The sequence below is a fragment of the Pinus tabuliformis genome, chromosome 3_2 (assembly GCF_031772625.1).
Source record: "Pinus tabuliformis cultivar Carrire ecotype Pingquan chromosome 3_2, CPIR1, whole genome shotgun sequence".
NCBI lineage: Eukaryota > Viridiplantae > Streptophyta > Pinopsida > Pinales > Pinaceae > Pinus > Pinus tabuliformis.
In genome coordinates, this window is record NC_142302.1 from 187,494,181 (window position 1) to 187,515,798 (window position 21,618).

A 21,618-nucleotide genomic window follows, 5' to 3' on the forward strand; every position below is an offset into this window, starting at 1 on the left:
TGTAGAATAATTTTTGTAAATAATTTTTTTTTAAACCTTGTTTTGCAGCTACTGGGGTTTGGGCTTTTTTTTCAAATTTTTGTGCATATTGGGTTTTGAGTATTTTTATTTTTATTTGTGCGAGTGAGATCCAAGTGATTCATGAAGATTTGTTGGGATTTTGAGCTAGATCTAGGCCCTTGAGGGTTTTTGAGCATCACACAATGGCTAGAAAAATTGATTGGTCTTTGTGATGCTCAAAGATATGTCGGTCCAAAAAGACACTGCCCCACAACCTTGTTTGCTTCTTGATTCTCCTTTCTTTTAACCACTGACCAGATGGAAGGTTGTGCCTCATCGGCAGTTCTTGGAGCAAAGAATGGTCAGGTTTTCATAGAAGGTGAAACTGTGAAGGCCCTCTTGCTGCCCCAAGTCATAGATTTCCCTGTGGTTCGTGAGGATCTAGCCACTCCAGTAGCAGCAAGTTCAACTTTGGTAGCGGCTGCCTTCACTTGTTTTATCTTTTTTCATAAATAGAATCATGGGAAATTCAAGCAATCTTTGGGGTTGATTAATAACAAAACCAAACATCATGCCTTGGGATTTTACCAAGCAGTACTTCAATCAATTAACCCCTCCTGCCGTTTGCTGGCCATACAATTTACAAGATAATATTTGTTGGTTTGTTCCATCTTCAGGTTGACCATACTGCCAAATTCGGTCCAAAGGCTTTGACATGTTTGCAAGGAAATAGTCAATTTCCAACTTCAATCCTATGGTAAAAAAAAAAACCAAAAAAAGGAACATCAAACACCACTGGTAAAAAAAAAAAACCACCTTACAGGTTAAAAAACAGACCTCTAGATTGTTCTATGTGCCATGAAAAACAATAATACAAAAAGACAGAACTCTAGATTGTTCTATGAGCCATGAAAAAAAATAATAAGAGGCAAACAACATGGACTTTTTAAAACCTTGCATTAATGTAGAAAAAAATAGTTAAGAGGGTGGAATTTGAAGAAATGCTTGGGATCTGAGAATATCAACACCATGGGTAGATAGCTATTAGCAATTGATATGTGCACCAATAATTTTTTTTTAAGATGGCGATGAGAACAATGATTTGGCTCTCTTAAACCTGGTTGGATGATGGTAAATCCCCTCCCTCTCATTCCCCAAGAGCTACAAATAGAAATGACCCCTGAAAAAACCAAAAATCATCCTTTACGATGCCTCAATCTGCCTCTGGTAATTTTTTCCATTGTGATGTGATTTTTTGAAAATTGTGGGTTTGATTTTTTCCCAGACATTGTGAAATTTTCTTAAAATTTTTCGGGGAGGGTTTCACATCACGATTTTTCACAATGTTGGTGAAAAAATGCCGGATTTTTCAACTATGGTTTCTACTAGTGCAAACATTGCCCATTTAGTGGGAGTACTAAGCAGATATATGTCAAACCTAGGGAAGGAACATTGGACTGTTGTAAAGAGGATCTTCAAATCTGTGCATGACTTAATGCAATTTGCTACCAAGGAAGACCAAACAAAGTACTAGATGTACAAGGTTTTGTTGATGCAAATTGGGCTGGAGACCTTGATGGTCGAAGATCTACAAGTGGTCATGTGTTTAACTTGTTGGGTGGGATAGTTAGTTGGATGATCAAGAGGGAGGGTGTTGCTGCATTCTCAACTACAGAAGTTGAGTACATGGAAGCCACTTTTGCCTGTGGGGAAGTTTGGTGGAACAGTCAGTTGGATGATGAAGAGGTAGGGTGTTGTTGCTTTTCAATTACAGAAGCTGAGAACATGATAACAACTCATGCGCGTGTAAGGAAGTTGGATGGTTCCTGAGGTTGTGTTCAAATGTTATCTTCTTATAGGATTAGGGTTAAGCTATGCTACAAAGTACGTATTTGTGTTGTAAATGGTTGAGTTAACACAATAAAAAAGGTGTTGCTCTTTTGCGGGTTTCTCCTTTTGGAGCTTCTAGGGTAAATCTTGTATAAATAATAAATGTGACAATGTTTTCTTGCTGCTTTGCTTTTATTTTGAAAAATATATCATGTATATATAAAAGCATATTTACATTAGCAAGTCAAAAAGCGGAAGGGTATATACAATGGAATTTATATCATCTTCTCAGTGCTACTAAGGTGTAAATAAAATCAGAATAAGCTACTACATCTAGAGATTTGACATCCTTTATCAGCAAGGAACCTCTGGTAAACAGTTGTATATGTACCTCATCTCTCTACATGGTATAGAAAGGAGACAAAACTGACCTCATGATCAAAATAAACTTGCAATGGATCTTCTATAAGGTGAACAAAGTAGAGTTCCTTAGGCAAACTGCCTAATCCTAATGAAAGTGGAATGGTCCAAATAATTGCAATCACCAAACTAGTCCTCTTGCCAATAAATCCTTCCCTATAGAAGAACTAAAAACTGATCCTATACTTACTTCCAACGATTCTTGGCATACTAACATCCCTAGAAGTTATGCTTCACTGTCTTGGGTTGTTGGTAAACAAGGCAAAGACCTTCAGATAGCCCACTGTTTTCCAACCTAGCTTTGGAGCGGAGCCCCTGATAAATAATCAGCCACGCAAAAACCTGCAGCTTATAGGAAAGCCAATTGATTAACACTACGATGCTGATGAACCCACTTGTCCTTGAAATCAATGGAAGGCAATGCACATTGGGGAGTCGGGCTGGTGCATGACATTGATGCAAAATTCAATATATCTTCTTGGAATCATACTGCTGTGGAGGGTGACCAAAGCTCCACCCCAATCCTGCCAAAATGGTCTTGGCATTGCAACATTCATTTTGTATACATCCTCCTAAGGGATGAGCCCAACAAGCTTTGTGATAGATGGTTGGTCTGAGGGGACTGAAGCATGATTGTGCACAGGAGTAAGCCAATCTTCCGAGGAATGCACCAGTAAAGCTCACAGGTCCTGCCAAAAGGAAATCACTCTTCTTTTTTGTGTGGCATTGGGTGTAGTCGTTAGTGAGACCAATTTTTGGCCTTCTCTTCTATGCAGCATTGGATGCACTGTAGTACGACAAGTTATTGGTTTGTCAGTTTGGATAGCTTGCTTGGATGGCTTCACTCAGCTTGGATCTATGTTACACAGGGGGCTTTGGCATGTGGGATTGGTACTATGTATCCTATTGGTTGTTTCTTTTCTTAAGATTTTGTTAGCAATGTTTCTCTTGCATAGGTTTATCAATCACTATTTCTCTTCAATATTTTTAGAATGTAAGTTATATCCTTTTTGCACTTGCCACACTTCTTTTGAACTCCATACTTATGTTGGTTTTCATTGGTATGCATACTTCTAAAATGAATGTTGTGACTATGATCTTTTGTAACAAGTCACGAGCAATGCAACACCATTTAATTAGTTGGTTGATTGTGTGATACTATTGATTTATTTTATTTTTAATGAGTTAGTTTGATCTTGTTATGATTTTTTATGATTCAGCTTTATCACTATAAAATCGCTTTCATTTTGGATAAGTTTTGTGGGTACCCTACGATTTTATGTTTATTTTACAGGTCTCATTGTTTCTTAATAATTATTTTATATTGCAGTTTGCGAGAGAAAATCCTCTCTCTCCTCTTCCACCCCAAGTTAAAATAGAAAGTGCTAATGACATCACTGAGGAGGCAATACAAACTACATTGGCGCGAGCAGTACGCTTTTATGCTACTATTCAAGCACATGATGGACACTGGCCTGGTGATTATGGTGGCCCAATGTTCCTTATGCCAGGTTTGGTGAGTAATATCAGTAGAATATTTGTTTTCTTTGTATATGTGGAAGGGATGCGTTATAAATGTTGAGGACCAAAAAAGGCATATACCATTGTTTACAAGCAATCAAAACAAAGAATACTAGTTCATAGTCTCATAGATAATGTTTTCATTAAGATTGTTGAATAGAGCAAGTCTCTACAGCCCTTATCATTAGAATGCTATTCTTCTTATAAGATTTCTTACCTTGAATTGACATAGTCTGACCTTCATTATCCATACACTTTCTAATACATTTTACAAAATTGAATTGGACCCAAAAAGAGGATCCAAAATTGAAATTGGACTAGTTATGTGATTCAATGTACATTTGCAGAAGAGGACCTAAAAGGGCATACACGATTGTTTAGAAGCAATTGAAACAAACAATATTAGTTCTTAGTCTCATAGACAATGTTTTCAATACAAATGTGGATCAGTGCATGTCTCTAGAGAGCTTATTATTTGAATGCTATTTTTTTATAGGTTTTCTTACCTTGAATTGACATAGTGAAATCTTTGTTATCCAAACTATTTATAATACTGCCAGAGAAAATCTCTACAACTGAAAAGTTTTCTCCCAATCCACTGCAGGAATTTACACATATTTTGAGTCAATAATAGATTCTCACATATATTAATAATGCAGCAACAAATACATCTATAGCAACTATTACTCTTTCCTTATATCATTTCTAATCAAATCATTGTATGGCACCCTAAGTTCGTTATGAAGATTTAACCACCTAACTTATAACGACTTTGATTACTAGCATCATAGACTCAGAGCCTTCCAACTTTGAGGAAGCAACCAACTAGCAGGTGTGGAGGAGCACAACTCCATTATGAAGAATGATTTCTGGGAGATTGTGTTGAGACCAAAAGGGAAGTCAATTGTGACTTCCAAGTGGCTTTACAAGGTAAAGCATGCAACATATAGTAGTGTGGAGAAATACAAGGCCAAATTTGATGCTCGTGGGTTCTCTTAGAAAGAGGGTGTGGATTATGAGGGGACTTTTGCTCCCATAGCTAGATACTCCTCTATTCAAGTAGTTCTCTCGATAACTTTTGAGACTGAATGAAGCATCCACAAGATGGATGTGAGATTGTCTTCCTGAACAACATCATTGAGGAAGAAGTCTACATCAAGTAGCCATAGGGGTTTGAGGTCCATGACAGAGAGACACATGTATGCAGGCTTAAGAAAGCCCTGTATGGACTCAAATAGGCACCCAGGGCCTAGTATGCCAGGATTGACAACTATCTGTAGGGCATAGGCTTCACCAAGAGTGAGGCAGATCCCAACCTATACTTCTTGTTGGTTGGATTTGAGCCCCTCATTTTGGTGTTGTATGTGGACAATCTCATTTTGATAGGTGCAAAGAGACTGATTGTAGGTTGCAAGTCAGATCTAGCGTCAGAATTTGAGATGAAGGATATCGGGCTATTGATTACATTCTGGGACTTGAGGTTTGGAAGCAACTAGGCAAGATCTTCCTCGAATAGGGGAGGTGTACACTCTAGAGATCTTGAAGAGATTCAGGATGGAGGATAACAAATTGATGGACACTCTGATGGTGACTAATCTGAAGATGATGATAGTTAGTTGATTGGCTCGTTGATGTATCTAGTCAACACTCGACCAAACATCAACTTTGCTATTAACACCCTGAGCCAGTTCATGGTGGAACCGAGGGAGGTTCAATAGGTTGCAACAAAGCACATGCTTAAATATTTGTAGGGCACAATAGGATATGGATTGTAGTACCTTGGTGGAGAGGGTATGAGGTTGTAGGGGTACTCAGATTTGTTAAGTTATGGTATGTTCTATGCTTTAGAGCAATTTACTACTTTTCTTCTTATTAGCCACAAATTAGCAATCACATATACATTAATTAAAGTGCAGATAGAACATTAAACGATCAACAGAAAACAAGCCAAGACAAGAGACACAAGATGTGGCGGCTAACCAAGGACAAACCCAATGCGGGGAAACCCTTTGATCAAATCTTCTTTTATCTTCAATAGTTCAGCAGAGAGAAATAGTACAAAATCAAAATTCTGTAATTTTATATCAGCAGTAGCAAACCCTAGATTAGCATAGTTAAACTTGGTCTAACGAGTTGAAATTGACATCCAATATGCTTGGTCAATTTCCGGTCAACTATCCCTCGAACAACTCTCGAACAACCCTTGAACAGCCCAAAAAACACAGTCAAACTGCTGTTGACTGAAGTCCACCTATTGCCCAAAACTAGGGCAGTCAACGCTGGTCAAACCTATGGACGGATTGCCTCGATTTTCGTGCCAAAATTTGCGGCTTGCCTAGGAGAGGCAGCCACACCAAAACCGCACCCTTGATGAGTCAACGCTTGGTCAACGTAGGTCAAAGAGACCTTCAACAACTTTTGCATCCTCCTTTCAGCGTCTTCCTTGCCCTAATGCGTCCTCCTTTCAGCGTCCTCCTTGCCCTAATGCGTCCTCCTTCTTCCCATGTATGAGCTGCTTCTTGTATAACCCAAAGCTAAGGAGAGAGAGAGAAGAATGAGTGAGATGAGATGATGAGAAAATGAATCAACCTCTCTTGTATTTATATGATTCACTGGGCATGTGTGCCACACATTTAACTGCTGGCTGACCTTGACAATTTGTCAAGTAAATACAAATAAATTCATATCTCCATAAATACTTGTTCGAATTGGATGAGCTTTATATCAATCCTACAACTCTTGACAAGAGGAATCTAGGAAAAATATCAACTTCCATAAATGAGATGACCCACATGGAGTTTGGCCCTAGTTGCCAATTTTAACACTCCATCTCAACTAGGGTGAACTCCATCTGCAGTCCATCTGACCGTCGCTACTATCACAACCATCAAATGCACTGCCCTGCACTACTTGGCCCTGCTCTGCTCTGCTCGAACTATGAAGAAGAAGAAATGATCGAGGATGTATTATACCATCCTCCATCGACCCAAAGTTAGTCTTAGAGTGTGTCATACCACTCTCACTAATCCTAGATCAGTATCATTGATCCCAGATCAATGGAGGTCATCCTAGCATAGGGAGTACGGTAGATACAATGATGCGTCCATCGATAGTACTATTAATTGTCCCTAACCCCATTTCCCTACTCACTGATCAGATGAGAGGTACTTCCCATGAGTCCCAGATTGCATGGGTAGGATGCCTCGACAAGAGAACTAATCATCCTGTCCACAGGAGAACGAATCATTCTGTCCAACAGTCGCCACAGGAGAACTAATCATCTTGGCCCATAGGAGAACTAATCATCTTGTCCCACAGTCGCCATGGAGAACTAATCATCCTGGCCCATAGGAGAACTAATCATCCTATCCTACAATTGCCACGGGGTGTCATAGGGGAAGGTTGAACCTCTCACCTTGTACATAGTGCACCACCAAGGAATGGTGAGTCGCCCTGTGGGCGCATGTCGCTCCAAGAAGTGCCCTGTGCCCCCCTGGAGCTCCCTGAGCTTAATACATCATACTCGACCCTCATAAGAGGGTCTCTGAACGACACCAAGTCGTTCTCGGAAAGTCAAGAATTTGACCTTTCCAAGGGGCTTCGTCAAAATGTCGGCGAACTGTTCATCTGTACCGATATGTTGGAGCCTTATTGCTCCCTGCTGCACCATATCCCGAATATAGTGGTACCTGATATCGATATGCTTGGAGCGATCATGAAATAAGAGATTCTTTGATAAACGAATCCCACTCTAGTTGTCACACGGGATCAGGGTGGTATCCAATGTAAATATAAACAGCTCACTGAAAAGCTTTTGCAACCAGACTGCCTCACAAGAGGCCATACTAGCAACAATATACTCTACCTCGATGGTGCTCAAAGCCACCGACTTCTACTTCCTGCTCATCCAGGATATCGAGGCAGATCCCAAAGAGAAACAACACCCAAAAGTGCTCTTTCGGTCCACCACACTGCCTGCCCAATCAACATCGGTATATCCATGTAGTCTCACATCTCCGGCAGTGTATCTCAACCCATGAGTGATTGTGCCATGAAGATATCTCAACAGATTCTTGGCACCAATCCAATGTGAGTGGTGAGGCTCAACCATATGTTGACTCAACGTGTTGACTGCAAAACATATATCCGGATGAGAGTTCACCAAGAACATCAATGCTCCGATGAGTTGACGATACTCGGTAGCATTTCGTAAAACGGGTCCGGCAGCACTACCGCTTAACTTCTTGAAGTCAAGCTCCATTGGGGTAGTCACGGGCTTGCAATCCACCATACCAAATCTCTCCAATACCTTCACAACATATTTTCCTTGAGATAGGAAAATCTCCCCTAGCTTCTGCCAGACTTCTAGTCCTAGGAAATAGTGCATCAGTCCTAGGTCCTTCATCTCAAATTCAGAGGCCAACTTCCTCTTACATTTGTGAATGAGAGGGTCTGTACCTGTTAGAAAGAGGTCGTCAACGTACAACACCAGTATGAGAGGATTGTCATCTTCAACCTTAAAGTAAAGGTTAGGTTCGACTTCACTCCTAGTGAATCCCAGCTTCATCAAGTAGCTATTGATCCTCTCATACCACGCTTGGGGTGCTTGCTTCAACCCATAGAGGGCCTTCTTCAACCTGTACACATGAGATTCTCGATCATGAATCTCAAATCCTTCGGGTTGCTCCACATAGACCTCCTCTTTGATCGAACCATGCAAGAACGCAGTCTTGACATCCATATGATGTAGGTTCCATCCTTGCGAAGTAGCAAGGGCTATGATCGAGTGAATGGTGGTATATCGGGCAATAGGTGCAAATATCTCGTCATAGTCTATACCTTCCTTCTGAGAGAAGCCACGAGCGACAAAATGAGCCTTATACTTTTCCGCACTTCGATCAATTGCATGCTTTATCTTGTAAATCCATTTCGAAGTTACAATTGCTTTGTCCTGGGGTATGGGTACCACATCCCAGACATCGTTTTTCATGATGGACTCATATTCATTAGTCATAGCATCCTTCCATACTTGATGCTTGACAGCTTCTGCGAATGACGGAGGCTCATTTTGGATGATCATGCTCATGATGGTCAAGTATCCCTGATACCTGGTTGACTTCTTACTTTTCCGGAAGGTTCCCTTGGGTGCAATGTGCCCTTCAACATCATCAAGTGTCCCCCTAAGCCATGAAGGCCTCTTCCTAGAAGTGGAAGGTTCTTGCGTAGGGGGATCAATAGGATCGATAGGTTCTTCCACATCGGGCATCGTCTCATCTTCCTTTTCCTTTGGTTCCCTAGCGTCAGCTTCTTTAGATCCCCTTTGAGTAGGAAGATTGTCAACTTTGCTAAGTGCCATATCTTTGTCAAAAGGTGACATCATGGCTAATCTCGATTTCCCTTTGACCAGCCACATAGATTCTATAGCCCTTAGTGTTTTCGCTATAGCCCACGAAGATTCCTTTCTTTCCAGATGCACCCAATTTATTCCTCTTCTCCTTCGGCACATGGAAATATACCAGCGTTCCAAAAATTCTAAAATGAGATACGTCAGGTTTCTTACCAGTGAACATCTTTTCGAGAGTCTTGGAACCCAATGCTTGATGAGGGCATCGATTTTGCACATATACGGCGATATTCGCAACTTCAGCCCATAGAAACTTCAAAAGTCTTTGATCGTGAAGCATAGCACAGACAACTTCCACAATCGTACGATTCTTCCTTTCTGCCACACCATTCTGCTCAGGAGTATATGGTGTTGTAGTCTCCCTCTTAATGCCAGCCTCTTTGCAAAAGTCATGGAACTCATTGGATTCATACTCAATCCCATTATCAGTCCTTAAGATCTTGATCCTCTTTTCGGTTTGATTCTCGATCAAGGCTTTGAAGTGACGAAACCAAGTGAACACTTCATCCTTCTTTTTCAAGAAGTATATCCAAGTCTTGCGAGAATAATCATCTGTAAAAGTGAGGTAATATAAATATCCTCCCAAAGAGTTCACAAACATCATACTAGATATGTCTAAGTGAACCAACTGCAATATATTGAAGGTCTTGCTTTGGCTTGAGGGGAATGGTCCCCTTTTTAGCTTTCCTTCAGCACATCCAGGACATACACCTACTTGTTCTACTCGGAACTTAGGCATCCATGTCACCATTTGTCTTGCATTGGGTAGAGCTTTACAATGAAGGTGAGCAAACCTCCGATGCCACAGTTCGGATTGAAGTGATCTGTCACAAGACATGACACCCAGCGGACTTCCTCCGACTTAATATAATGAATCGACTCGAAACCCAAGAGTGAAAGCTTCCTTAAAATTCTTTTTCCATACACGTACCTTGCCATCGATGAACGTTACCTTGTAGCCTTTGTCTTCCACTGCCGAAACAGATACCAGGTTCTTTTTGATGTTAGGTACATATAAGACTTCTTGCAAATGAATTGTATTACCCTGATTCAATTGAAGAGTGACATTCCCTATTCCTTTCATGGGATATTTTGCGTTGTCTCCAAGAACAATTTCCAGGTTGGTCTCCTTTTCTATTAGATTGGAGAGAGCTTCTTTGTAACCAGTGAAGTGCCTTGAGGCACCACTATCAATAAGCCAATTTCCCAGCGAGTCCGGGGGAGCAGTGGTAGAGAGTGCCGCTGTTAGACAATATTCATCTTGCTTATTATTAACAACATTAGATTCATACCTGGAGTTTCTTTCCTTCTTGACGGGTTGTCCTCTTCCTTGATTTCCGACATTTCTTTTACCTCTGCCATTGGACCTGCCATTCCTTTGATTGCCTTGAGAGTGATTTTGGTGATCGTCATGGTGTAGAGATCACAATGCACAAAGAAGAGACAAGATTTACCCTAGGAAAACCCACCAAGGGGAAAAGCCCAACAACCTTTTCAATAGAAAAATTCTTCTGTTCAACAAGAGACACACCTAGACTTATGGTCAAAGCTAGTCTTTCCCTCCAAATCAAGTCTCCTAATGTGATTCAACACTTTGCTATATTGACATGCCCCAAAAATTTGGCCTTCGGCCCTGAAAAATTGGCCTTTTGCGTCAACTTAATAAACTTGACTTTCAACAACTATTTCAAAAACTTGTGAAGCAAACAAAACTTATATCTTGTTGTTTTTAATGTAAAAATACACAAAAGGTATTTTGTAATAATTTATTAATATATATAAAATGTACAAGTGATATAGAATGTTACAATGAGGACCCACATATATACTAGGCAGGTGTCCCTTCACGATTGGGCATGTCTTTTAGACATGCCTTTTCACTTAACTTGATGACTATTTAACATAATCATTATTTGATTATTTATCATTTACATTATTTATATTTATTTTATTTTGTTATGAATTATATTCATAACATTGCCTTCCTCTTCGAAAAGCTTTGTCTTCAAAGCTTACTATTGACCTACTTTGTCCTCAAGCTTATCGCTGATCCTTTTCTTCATGTTGCACTTGTTATCTTGGCATATGTAATTCGTCATTGGTATGTATAGCTCGTCAGTGACATTATCTTGCTTTTTTTTAATAATAATAGTAATAATAATATTATTATTAATATTATGATATTTTTTTATATAATTTTTTTATTAAATAATAATTATAATTAAAATTATAATATAGTTATATAGTTTATAATTAATATATAACTATGCTATAAATTATGAGTAAAGACTCGTTGACTTGCTCAGCGGATCACAAATTCGTTGACCGGTGACATGAACGCTAGCTTGTATCGAACCGATGCAATGTTTGGACGCACTCATATGAGCCAAATCAGGTGACGGATGGCAGGGTGGACACAACGTGGTGGAGAGATCAAAATCGGTGAGCATGACATGGCCGCTGCCCTGTATCAACACTTTCTCGGGCTTCAGACCTCTGTACATGATTCCTAGGCTGTGCAGGTACTCCAATGCCAAAACAATCTCCGTTGTCCTTCCCCCACTCCCTCTGCCTCCCCGTTTGCCTCTTCCATGACCACGACCACGACCACCTCTAGTAGACTCGTTTCACGTTTCTCGGTTGACTATTTCAAGTCAGAGAGGCCTTCCATTGCGTTTTTCTTTCTTGCGAAAACAACTTCGGCTATGCCCAAGGAGAGCCCCTCTGCATTATAGTGAACTGCTGATTTCTTGAGTATCACTCTCACGTGTTCTGAAAATAATTCTTCGAGATCGTGATTATCAACTTTATAACTGAGATTTGAGATGTATATCTTCACTGTGCCGCTCTCCACCGCTGCTGATCTTTGCCCATCTCCCACTCTACCATTTAAATGTATTTGAGTGCGCCCGCTACTACTTGGAGGTGGTTTCTGTCTAGGGTTGATGGGGCGATGAGTAGAGGTGCTTTGGCTTCGTCGTGCTCCACGGTGTCCACGAGGTGGTCGTCCCCGCCCTGGTCGCTGTTGTGAAGAATTTGTTTTGTTGGCGGTGACCAATTCCTCCAAAGTCATGTCTAACGGATTTTTGTTGTAGCCACTGTTGTTTTCTGCCATTGTGTATTTGATATGATATTTATATATTCTTCCTCCTACTCCGCGTAGAGAAAATATCGAGAGAGAGAAATTTAAAGTTCTAAAGAGATGTGTGCTTCCATCAATTTTTATGTAGCCAACTTTTTCTTTACAACAAATTGTTCAATTGCATCCATCATTGACAGATGGTGGGAAAAAACAAGGAATTTGCAGCCTGCCTCAATCATAGTTCCAAAAAAATCGAAGACAACAAGAATCTTTACCTCAACCGACTTTGTATACATCTTATTTATAAGTTGATTTTTAGAATACTTGAGGAGTTTAGCGTCTTCATCCGACTTGCAACCTTTTATGTCTCTTTGTATGGCCCGTAACTGAGAAAAAAGTGCCCGCGTTTGTTTCAGACCTTTAATCCTCCAAAGAAGGAAACATATGTTGTCGACACTTGCCTGGAAGTTGGGAAAGAACATCTTTCTTTAGCCTCTGAATCATCACTGTTTTCTTCATTAAAGCATGCAACTCTTCATGATGACTAGCTCCTTGATATATTCCAAAATTACCACCCTTGCAGTATCGCTGCCCATATTGGTGAACATCCTTATAAACAGTAGGATCTGAAGCAATGTCTCTTTCCTTCCCACTTCTTATTGCGCTAAGTTTCCAACTGTCTGCGTTTGAGGACTCAGTGCATTCTTGCTGAACAACCAAATTAACTATAAATTTCTCCTCATCAGTGAGTGGATCAAATTTGCCAAATTCATTTAGGGAAACATTTTACATAGCTTCAAATGTTTCAAGGTCAACTTCATCATTAACTTCGATTTCCATATCATTTACAACTTCCTTATTCTCACTATTAGTGTCCATATCATTTATATTCGTAGATTCTTTGTCTCCCTCCAAATCAATAATTTTGATATCCTCCCCTTCACCATCAATGGCGTTGTTTCCTCCACTTTTACTGTGTGAATTCATATATTCCTTATCATCCCCTTCATCATCTATGGATTTATTTCTTCCATTGGTACTCTCTGCAACCACATCTTTCTCTCCATTATCAAAATCAACCATTTTCACTTCCTTTTCATCATCATAATGAGTAATCTTCACATCTTCATCATCAACAACTGCATTTACATCCTTAAATTCATTTCCTCCACTTTTTATCTCTCTGTTCATTTCATTTTCCACTTTATCACCACTATCTGGATCGTCATCTTGATCTATATCATCCTCACCCACATCAAGATCAGCTGCATCTAGATCCTCATCTTGATCGGTATCATTTTCATATTCATCATCATCTATTACATCTTCTTCTCTTGTTTCACCTTGTTTCGTTTCTTCACTATCGCTATCATCTTCCTCATTATTGATTTCCTTTAGACATTCTTTAACTTCTGCATATGATTTTTCCCATTGCTGAAGTTTTTCTTGAATTTTACTAAACTGTTCAATGAATTCAGGATGTAAATGTAATGGCATATTGCGTGGTGAACAATGCTCAAAGACTCGCATGGTTATATTGTGCAGTGGATAATGTTCAAAGTCTTGCATGTCTCTGTTACCACTGAAGCAACAAAACTTATAGCTTGTTGTCTTTAATGTAAAAATACAGAAAAGGTAATTTGTAATAATTTATTAATATATATAAATTGTACAATTGATATAGAATGGTACAATGAGGACCCGCATATATACAAGGCAGGTGTTCCTTCACGTTTGGGCATGTCTTTTAGACATGCCTTTTCACTTAACTTGATGACTATTTAACATAATCATTATTTGATTATTTATCATTTACATTATATATATTTATTTTATTTTGTTATGAATTATATTCATGACAACTTGGCTTTCTGCGATTGCTTTAGAAACTCGGCTTTCTGTGATAGAACTTGCCTAGAAAATTTGCGAATTAGAAGAGAGAGAAACTATCCACACGTGCGAGCTAGAGAAGAGAGAGAGATAAGTTTTGTCCTTGTTCTTCGCTAGGATGCCCAAAAACCGACTTCCTTGAGAGAGGGTGAATTGGTGGTGGAAGAATGAGGTCCAATTTCCTTTATATAGTGATATGCCTTAACCGAAGGGGTGTGTCTTTTGCGAGGGACTACTTGACTTGGAGGGAGGCCAACTTGACTACTTTTGGAACCGAAAATTACAATTCAAAAATTAAAATTTTCTTCCTTGAAAAGTTGCAATGGGATTTTCACTCAATAAATTTTCTTTTGACTTTAGCATTTAAAATATGCTTTACAATGATAAATACAAGTACATCAAGTGACCAAATATATGTTATGAAGACCAACCATAGTTACAAATTCAACACTTCCTCTTAACTTGGGAGGTATTCATAATCATTGTCATAGGTGTTCTCAAGTTGACAAATTTCTCTATGAAAATGTTATATCAAATCAGCATCAACATCATCATGATTAGCATCATCATCTCCCATCAGCATAGTCGCCATATTTGGGGCTGTACCAAACCCATAGCTATGTCATCAACATATCAAGACTCACTCCTGATCGGTCCCCATGACCTCTCCTTAGCTCAAAATGTTGAGACCTCAACTCGCTAGCACCCACTCACCGTTCATGGTGAGCACTTTGGGCCAAGACCTCACTCAGCCCCTCTTGATTAGTGATCAGGTGTAGATGGTGAAAGGGCCTCACTACACCCGCCTGATGCGTGATTTGGTCTAGGACGTCACTCAACCCTCCCTACACCCTCCCTGGTTGGTGATTGGGTTCAGAGGCTGAAGGACCTCACTACACCTTCCCTGGTGTGTGATCGGGTCTAGGACCTCACTCAACTCTTCCTGGTTGGTGATTGGGTCCAGATGCTGAAGGACCTCACTACATCCTCCCTGGTGTGTGAGTGATTGGGTCAACAAACCTCACTACACGCTTCCGGTGCGTGATCGGGCCTCCTCTAAGAGGCACTCACTCAACCCTACTTGTTGAGCACTCTGGGCCTCTTAGACCCATTCTCCCTACTAGGAGAATGTCCATTTGTGCTGCAGACATATCAACACTTCCTCTCAATGAGAGAGGTAATCTCCACGAGCCCTAGCTTGTTTATGAAGTACATTGACTTCTCTCTGGGCAACGACTTTGTCAAAACATCAACTATCTGCTCATCAGTGGAGATGTACTCGAGCCTCTGCACCATGTCACGGATATAGTGGTACTTGATCTTGATATGCTTCGACCTGTCATGGAACACGAGATTCTCTGAAAGCTTCACACAGCTTTGATCATCGCACTATATCACCGTCGTTTCCAACTCTTAGTTGAACAGCCCTGTAATCAACTTCTAGAGCCAGATTGCTTTGGTACAAACCTCATTAGTTGTGATGTACTTTGCTTCTGCAGTGCTCAGTGCAACCAACCTCTACTTCCTGCTCATCCTAGATAGCATGGCAGAGCCCAAGCTGAACCATACTCCCGAGGTACTTTTCCTATCCTAAGCACTTCCAGCCCAATCTACATCCATATATCCCAAAATCCGTACATTCCTGTTTGCAACATATCTCAAGCCATAATTCACAGTGCCACAAAGATATCTCAAAATGTGCTTTGCTGCAATCCAATGCTCATGCCTTGGTTCAACCTGGAATTGGCTCAACTTGTTCACAACAAAGCAAGTGTCTGGCCTGGTGTTAACCAAGTACATTAGTGAACCAATCAACCGCTGATACATAGATGGATCTACCAAACTAGATTTTTAGCCTCTTAACTTCTTCAAGTTCGTCACCATGCGAGTAGCCATGTATTTACAATCCATCATATCGACCTTCTAAAGGATCTTAATCACATACTTACCTTGACCAAGGAAGACTTTGCAAGGTTTTTTCTACACTTCTAGTCCCAAGTAGTAATGCATCAACCCAACATCCTTCATATCAAATTCAGAAGCAAAGTGCTTCTTACATTGAACATTAAGGGGCTCGACCCCTGTCAGAAAAAAATCATCAACATATAACAATAGAATCATAGGTGCATTCTTCACAACCTTAAAATAAAGGTTTGGATCAGTTTCACTCTTGGTAAATCCTAGCATACCAAGCTCTTAGAGCTTGATTGAGTCCATACAAGACCTTCTTCAACTTGCAAACATGAGATTCATTTCCATGCACTTCAAAGCCTTGAGGTTGCTCTATGTATAGTGTACACCTCTTCCTGAATCACACCATTCAGGAAAGCAATCCATATATCCATTTGATGTAAAATCCATCCCATCAAAGCAACAAGTGAAATGATGGATCTAATGGAGGTGTACTTGGAAACTTGAGCAAAGGTCTCATCATAATATTCTCCCTCTTTCTGGGAGAACCCTTTAGCCACGAATCGTGCCTTGTACTTGTCAATGCTCCCATCTGCAACATGCTTGATCTAATATATCCACTTGAAAGTTACCACCGAATTTCCTTCTGACCTTGGCACAATCTCTCAGACATCATTCTTCATGATCGATTGATATTCTTCATTCATAGCTTCCTTCCACACTTGCTTGCTAGCTGTTTCTTCATTACTCTAAGGTTCTGCATCAATCAGATTAGTCATGAGAGTTGCATAGCTAGAGATCCTCTTAGGTCTCTTGATTTCTTTGGATGTGCCATCAGGAGCCGCATGTTCTTCTGCTTCTTCCATTTAAGCCATGCTGGTCTTTTTCTTATCTTTAGAACAAAAACTGGTTCCATTGGTTTATGAGACCCTTTTGGCTCTGTAGGACCTTTCGTAGAACTTGAATACTTTCTCATGTTTTACCTCATCAAGGGAGTGCATTGAAAATTCCTTGGACTTCCAATATGCCACTTTCTTATCAAAAGTGACATCCTGAATGACCTCGATCCGCCATTGCTCTGAATGTAGACCCTATAGGCCTTAAATGATTCATTGTAGCCAACAAATATGCCTTTCTTCCCTGAAGGGTTACACTTGTTCCTCTTATCCTTAGGAACATGGATATAGATAGGACAACCAAAGATTCTCATGTGCCCAACCTCTGGCTTCCTTCTAGAAAAAGCTCCTTCAGGAGCCATTCATTCTAGAATTCAATGAGGACTTCTATTCTAAATATAAACAACTGCCAACAATGCTTCTCCCCATAAAAATAATGGCAAATCTTGGTCATGCATCACGACCTTGAAAAATTCTTCAATGGACCTATTCTTTCATTCTGCTACACCATTATGTTGTGGATTATAGGGAACAATCAACTTCCTCTTAATTCCAACTTTCTTATGGAAAGCCACAACTCTTTCGAGGTGTATTCTCCTCCATTATTAGATCTCAAAATCTTGATCTTCTTACCTGTCAAGTTCTCCACTTCAACTTTGAATTCCTTTTATACCATAACTCACTTGGATTGGTTTCAACATGAAGTAAGGCTTGAGCTGGTTGCTGTGTTGCACGGGTACCCGCACTCGGGGGTGGGGTTCTCGAACCCGTCCCGGGTTCCCGCACCCAAGTACCGGATTCGGGTACGGGTTCTTCCCAGACGAACCCAGAAGAACCGGGTTCTTCAAAAAAAAAATTTGGGTTCTTTTCCATTAACGGGTTCTTGGGTTCTTCGGGTGCTTGGGTTCTTGGGTTCTTCGGGTTTTTCGGGTTCTTCGTGTGCTTGGGTTCTTGGGTTCTTTGGGTTCTTCATAAAAAAGCTATATTAAAAATTTAATTTTCAAATAATTTTTTTTTTATTGAAATTTAAAAAATGATATGCCATAAACGAATGATATGCCATAGAATATAGAATATATGCCATAAACGAATGATATCATTTTTGGAGTCATTGATGGTCATTCGTCTGGATTGTCCTTCAGAGATGGTTGTAAGGTCTTCTGAATGTTTCTCAAGGAAATTTTCTGCCATCATTTCCAAAGATTACAGTTTCCAAAGACTGTCTTTGTTCACATGCCTTAGCATTGCTCTGTGGGCATGACGTGCTGCTCAAGGGTAATGAATCATTGTAAAAATTTATCAACAGTGATAAGTTTTTCAAAACTTATGAGCGACACAGTATTCTGAAATCATATATGATTATGATATCTCAATATTATAAAAGGAACATTATGGGTGTACAATCCCACAAGCAGAATGTCATATCATATTGGCTATAGCTTTGTGGAAATATTTAATAAGGTGATGACCATAGTTGGAAAAAAAAGGGTAGCTGTTTGCACATTCATGAGTCCCTTCCTACCGCAGGAGACTCTTATGATCAGTCTCTCCATTAGTCTTATGCTATAAATTTTTAAAAACAATTTCAAAACTTATGCCCAAGGTTTGTTAGAGTCTCAATGTAAATTATGAATCTCCTATATTTGTGGATCTTCAATGCCTTTAATATTATATGGCATCGAAACAACTGGAAAAGAGACCTCTTACTCTGTAATTTGAGCCTGCAGATTCTTGTAAATCAATTTGGAATGAATTTATGAAACATTCATTCCCGAGCCAAATAAGTTAATAACCATCAAATTATAAACTGTAAATTCACACATACAGGTTCAGACATTTTCAGTCAAATAGAAAGTAGGATTGAGACCAGCCATAAGCTGTAATCAGCTGATGCTATTAAATGGCGAAGGGCTATTTTGGAAAATGGCTAAATTAAGTATCAAAATCTACCAATTTCTCACAGCATTCTGATAACATCATGTTAAGATTAAAACTAGGAAAATATGCCTAAAAGAATAAGCGTGTTTTGTGAAGGGTAAGGCTGCCACTGTTTTAACTTTTTGGGATTGCTTTACCACAGAGCACACCATGCATGGGGCAGGTGGATGATTAGACATCAAGAAAAGTCTAGACCACTATCAGGTTGAGAAGAATCTCCTATGAAAAAATTGTGTTTTTATATGGGAGAGACTAAACATGTTTAAATGATTATCATTAAAGTTTTCTTCTTTAAATTTGAAAAAATATACAAATTCAAATTTAATATATATTATTAATTATAAATTTATAATTTATAAAATATAATTATTAAAATTTAATATTATTATATTACCCGACGAACCCACGCACCCTGTTTCCAAAAATGCCGTCCCCGTCCCCGTCCCCGCACCCACGTTTCCTGGCAACATAGGCTGGTTGACTCACGAGCCTTTACAATCTTCCTTCATGTATCTCAATAACCCTAGCATCATCTATTCTAGAGCCCTTGGACCATACAAGTACTTTCCCATCCACAAAAGCAAGCTTATCTCCTTTATCTTCCAAATAAGAAATAGAGGCAATATTCTTTTTCAAACCTAGTACATATAGAACATTGCTGAGATCCATATTATTACCAGATTCCAGCTCTATGGATGCCTTCCCAACTCCTTTGACTGCATAGTTGTGATTGTCTCCAAGCTCAACTATTCGATACAACCTATTTAAAATTTTCTGTTATGCTAGAAAGACTTGCATGCTCTCCAGTCATATGCCTTGATGCGCCACTATCTACCAGCCACATGTCATCATCATCTGCAATAGAACCTGTTAGAGCAGAAAAGTAGAAGAAATCTTTGTCACCTTTGGGCTTCTTGGGGTGTTCCTCTTCAACATCAGCTGTGGAAGCATGTTGTTTTCCCTTTCTCTTCTTATTATTAGCCATCTCAAGACAATCCTTTTTGAAATGCCCAAATTTCTGACAACCATAGCATTGAATCTTTGACATGTCCTTCTTCTTTGACTTCTTGTGTTGAGAGCCACCCTTTTTCTTTCCTTTATTCTTGAAGGTGGGCTGCTAATGCTTGAGAAGCTTCTTCCTTCCTATCTCTTGATATAATCCTTGATTTTTCTTGAGCACAAGATGTTAAAAATATGCAATTGTGGTCAAATTCCTCTTTGGACAACTCATTTGATGGAGATAATGATTGCATTGAATTCCTCTTTTCGAGAGGACCAAAATCGACCTAAAGATCACTCAAATTGGATAAGGGAAAGTGTATTTATGAATTAAAAAACCCACGTGTGCATATTTGATAAGGTTAGCCCTAATTCAAAGTGGACCCTCTTGGAAGGCTATAAATACAAGTGACCTCTACGTCATTTGGAGACAATCATAAGACACTCTTCTATCTTGGTTTTTGGCTTGCACAGGTCTGAGGCTTGTCTGCGGAGGAATAGGTTCGCTGCGAGGTGAAATTGCAAGGTTTGACGCTCGCATTTCAGATCTAGGGTTTTGGGCCATAGTCGCAGGCATAACACATGAAGGTTTTTACTATAGTCGCTCCCACAAAGGCTCATGAGTGCGGATGGAGCCTTCCAGTCGCACAGACATCTCACTGTGCATGCGATCGAGGGTTAGGGTTTCAGAATCGTAGTCGCACGCCCGCCTTAGACCATATCCGACCCTAGTTTCTCGCATGCCAGGCTTAAGGGAGCGACTGGGTTGCTACTGTTGCTTGCATAACATCTAGAAGGATGCGACCAAGGCTCTGAGATAGATCTGGGTAGATCTGGCCATAGTTGCTCACTTACAGTCCTTTAGAGAGCGACCCGGAAGCCATAGTCGCTTGGATGACTCCTCCTTTGTACGACCGAGACTCAAAAGATGAAATCTCAGTCTTCTAAAGATTTTGCTCAGTGACCACAGTGTTTGATAGTTGACCGCAGAAACCGCAAACCGTGACAGTTCATTACAATCTTCAGAATCAGAGTTTTGGGTATAAGCATTGTTGGGTTCATTTCATGGATATTATAGTTGTTTTGTTGATGGTTAGTTGCATAGATGAAGATATGGATCATTGTACTCTCTTTTGCTGAATCATTTGATGATGATCTAATAAGAAGAAGAATTTGCAAGGGTTTTCCCCATAGTGGGTTTTGCCCTGGTCTCCGACCAATCCTAGTGTCTCTATGTGTGAATGATTTTCTTCTATTGTTTCTTTATGTCCGCTACATTGATGATGATGTTATTGTTCTTTCTACATAGTTGCATATGTTGCTGAATAATGATGTAAATCTGAATAATGTTATGATGATATGGGGTGAATGTAATGTGTTAATGAAGAAATGCAATTATCAAAGCAAAGAACAATATAGCCCTAAGAAAAATTAACATGGTATCAAAGCTAGGCTGAAGAAAAGTCATGGAAATCACCCCCATGGAGACACCTTTGATGGAAGCAAGAGAAGATGGAGAAAACCTAAAATAATTCTAGGGTTTGAAGATAACCTTAGGCAATTTATGTATTAGGGTTTGATGGATACTATGAGGTTAGGGTTTGAGAGAAACCCTAGTTTATGACAAATATTTGAGATATGAAATCTAGAAACCCTAGCATGGTCAAAGTAAAGTTGTTTAAGCACTTGTGACAAATTTGATGGGATATTCTCTAGTAAGCCTGGTT

General features: G+C 39.7%; 1 protein-coding gene across 1 annotated transcript in view; it reads left to right on the forward strand.

Annotated features, from left to right (window-relative positions):
• The window catches only part of LOC149180406 (cycloartenol synthase-like), a 303,462-nt gene that overhangs the window by 30,179 nt on the left and 251,665 nt on the right, over positions 1-21,618 (forward strand). The window contains exon 2 of the mRNA XM_089413870.1: positions 3,581-3,766. Within this exon, the coding sequence (XP_089269996.1) occupies positions 3,581-3,766 (186 nt within the window). The remainder of the gene's footprint in view (positions 1-3,580; positions 3,767-21,618) is intronic.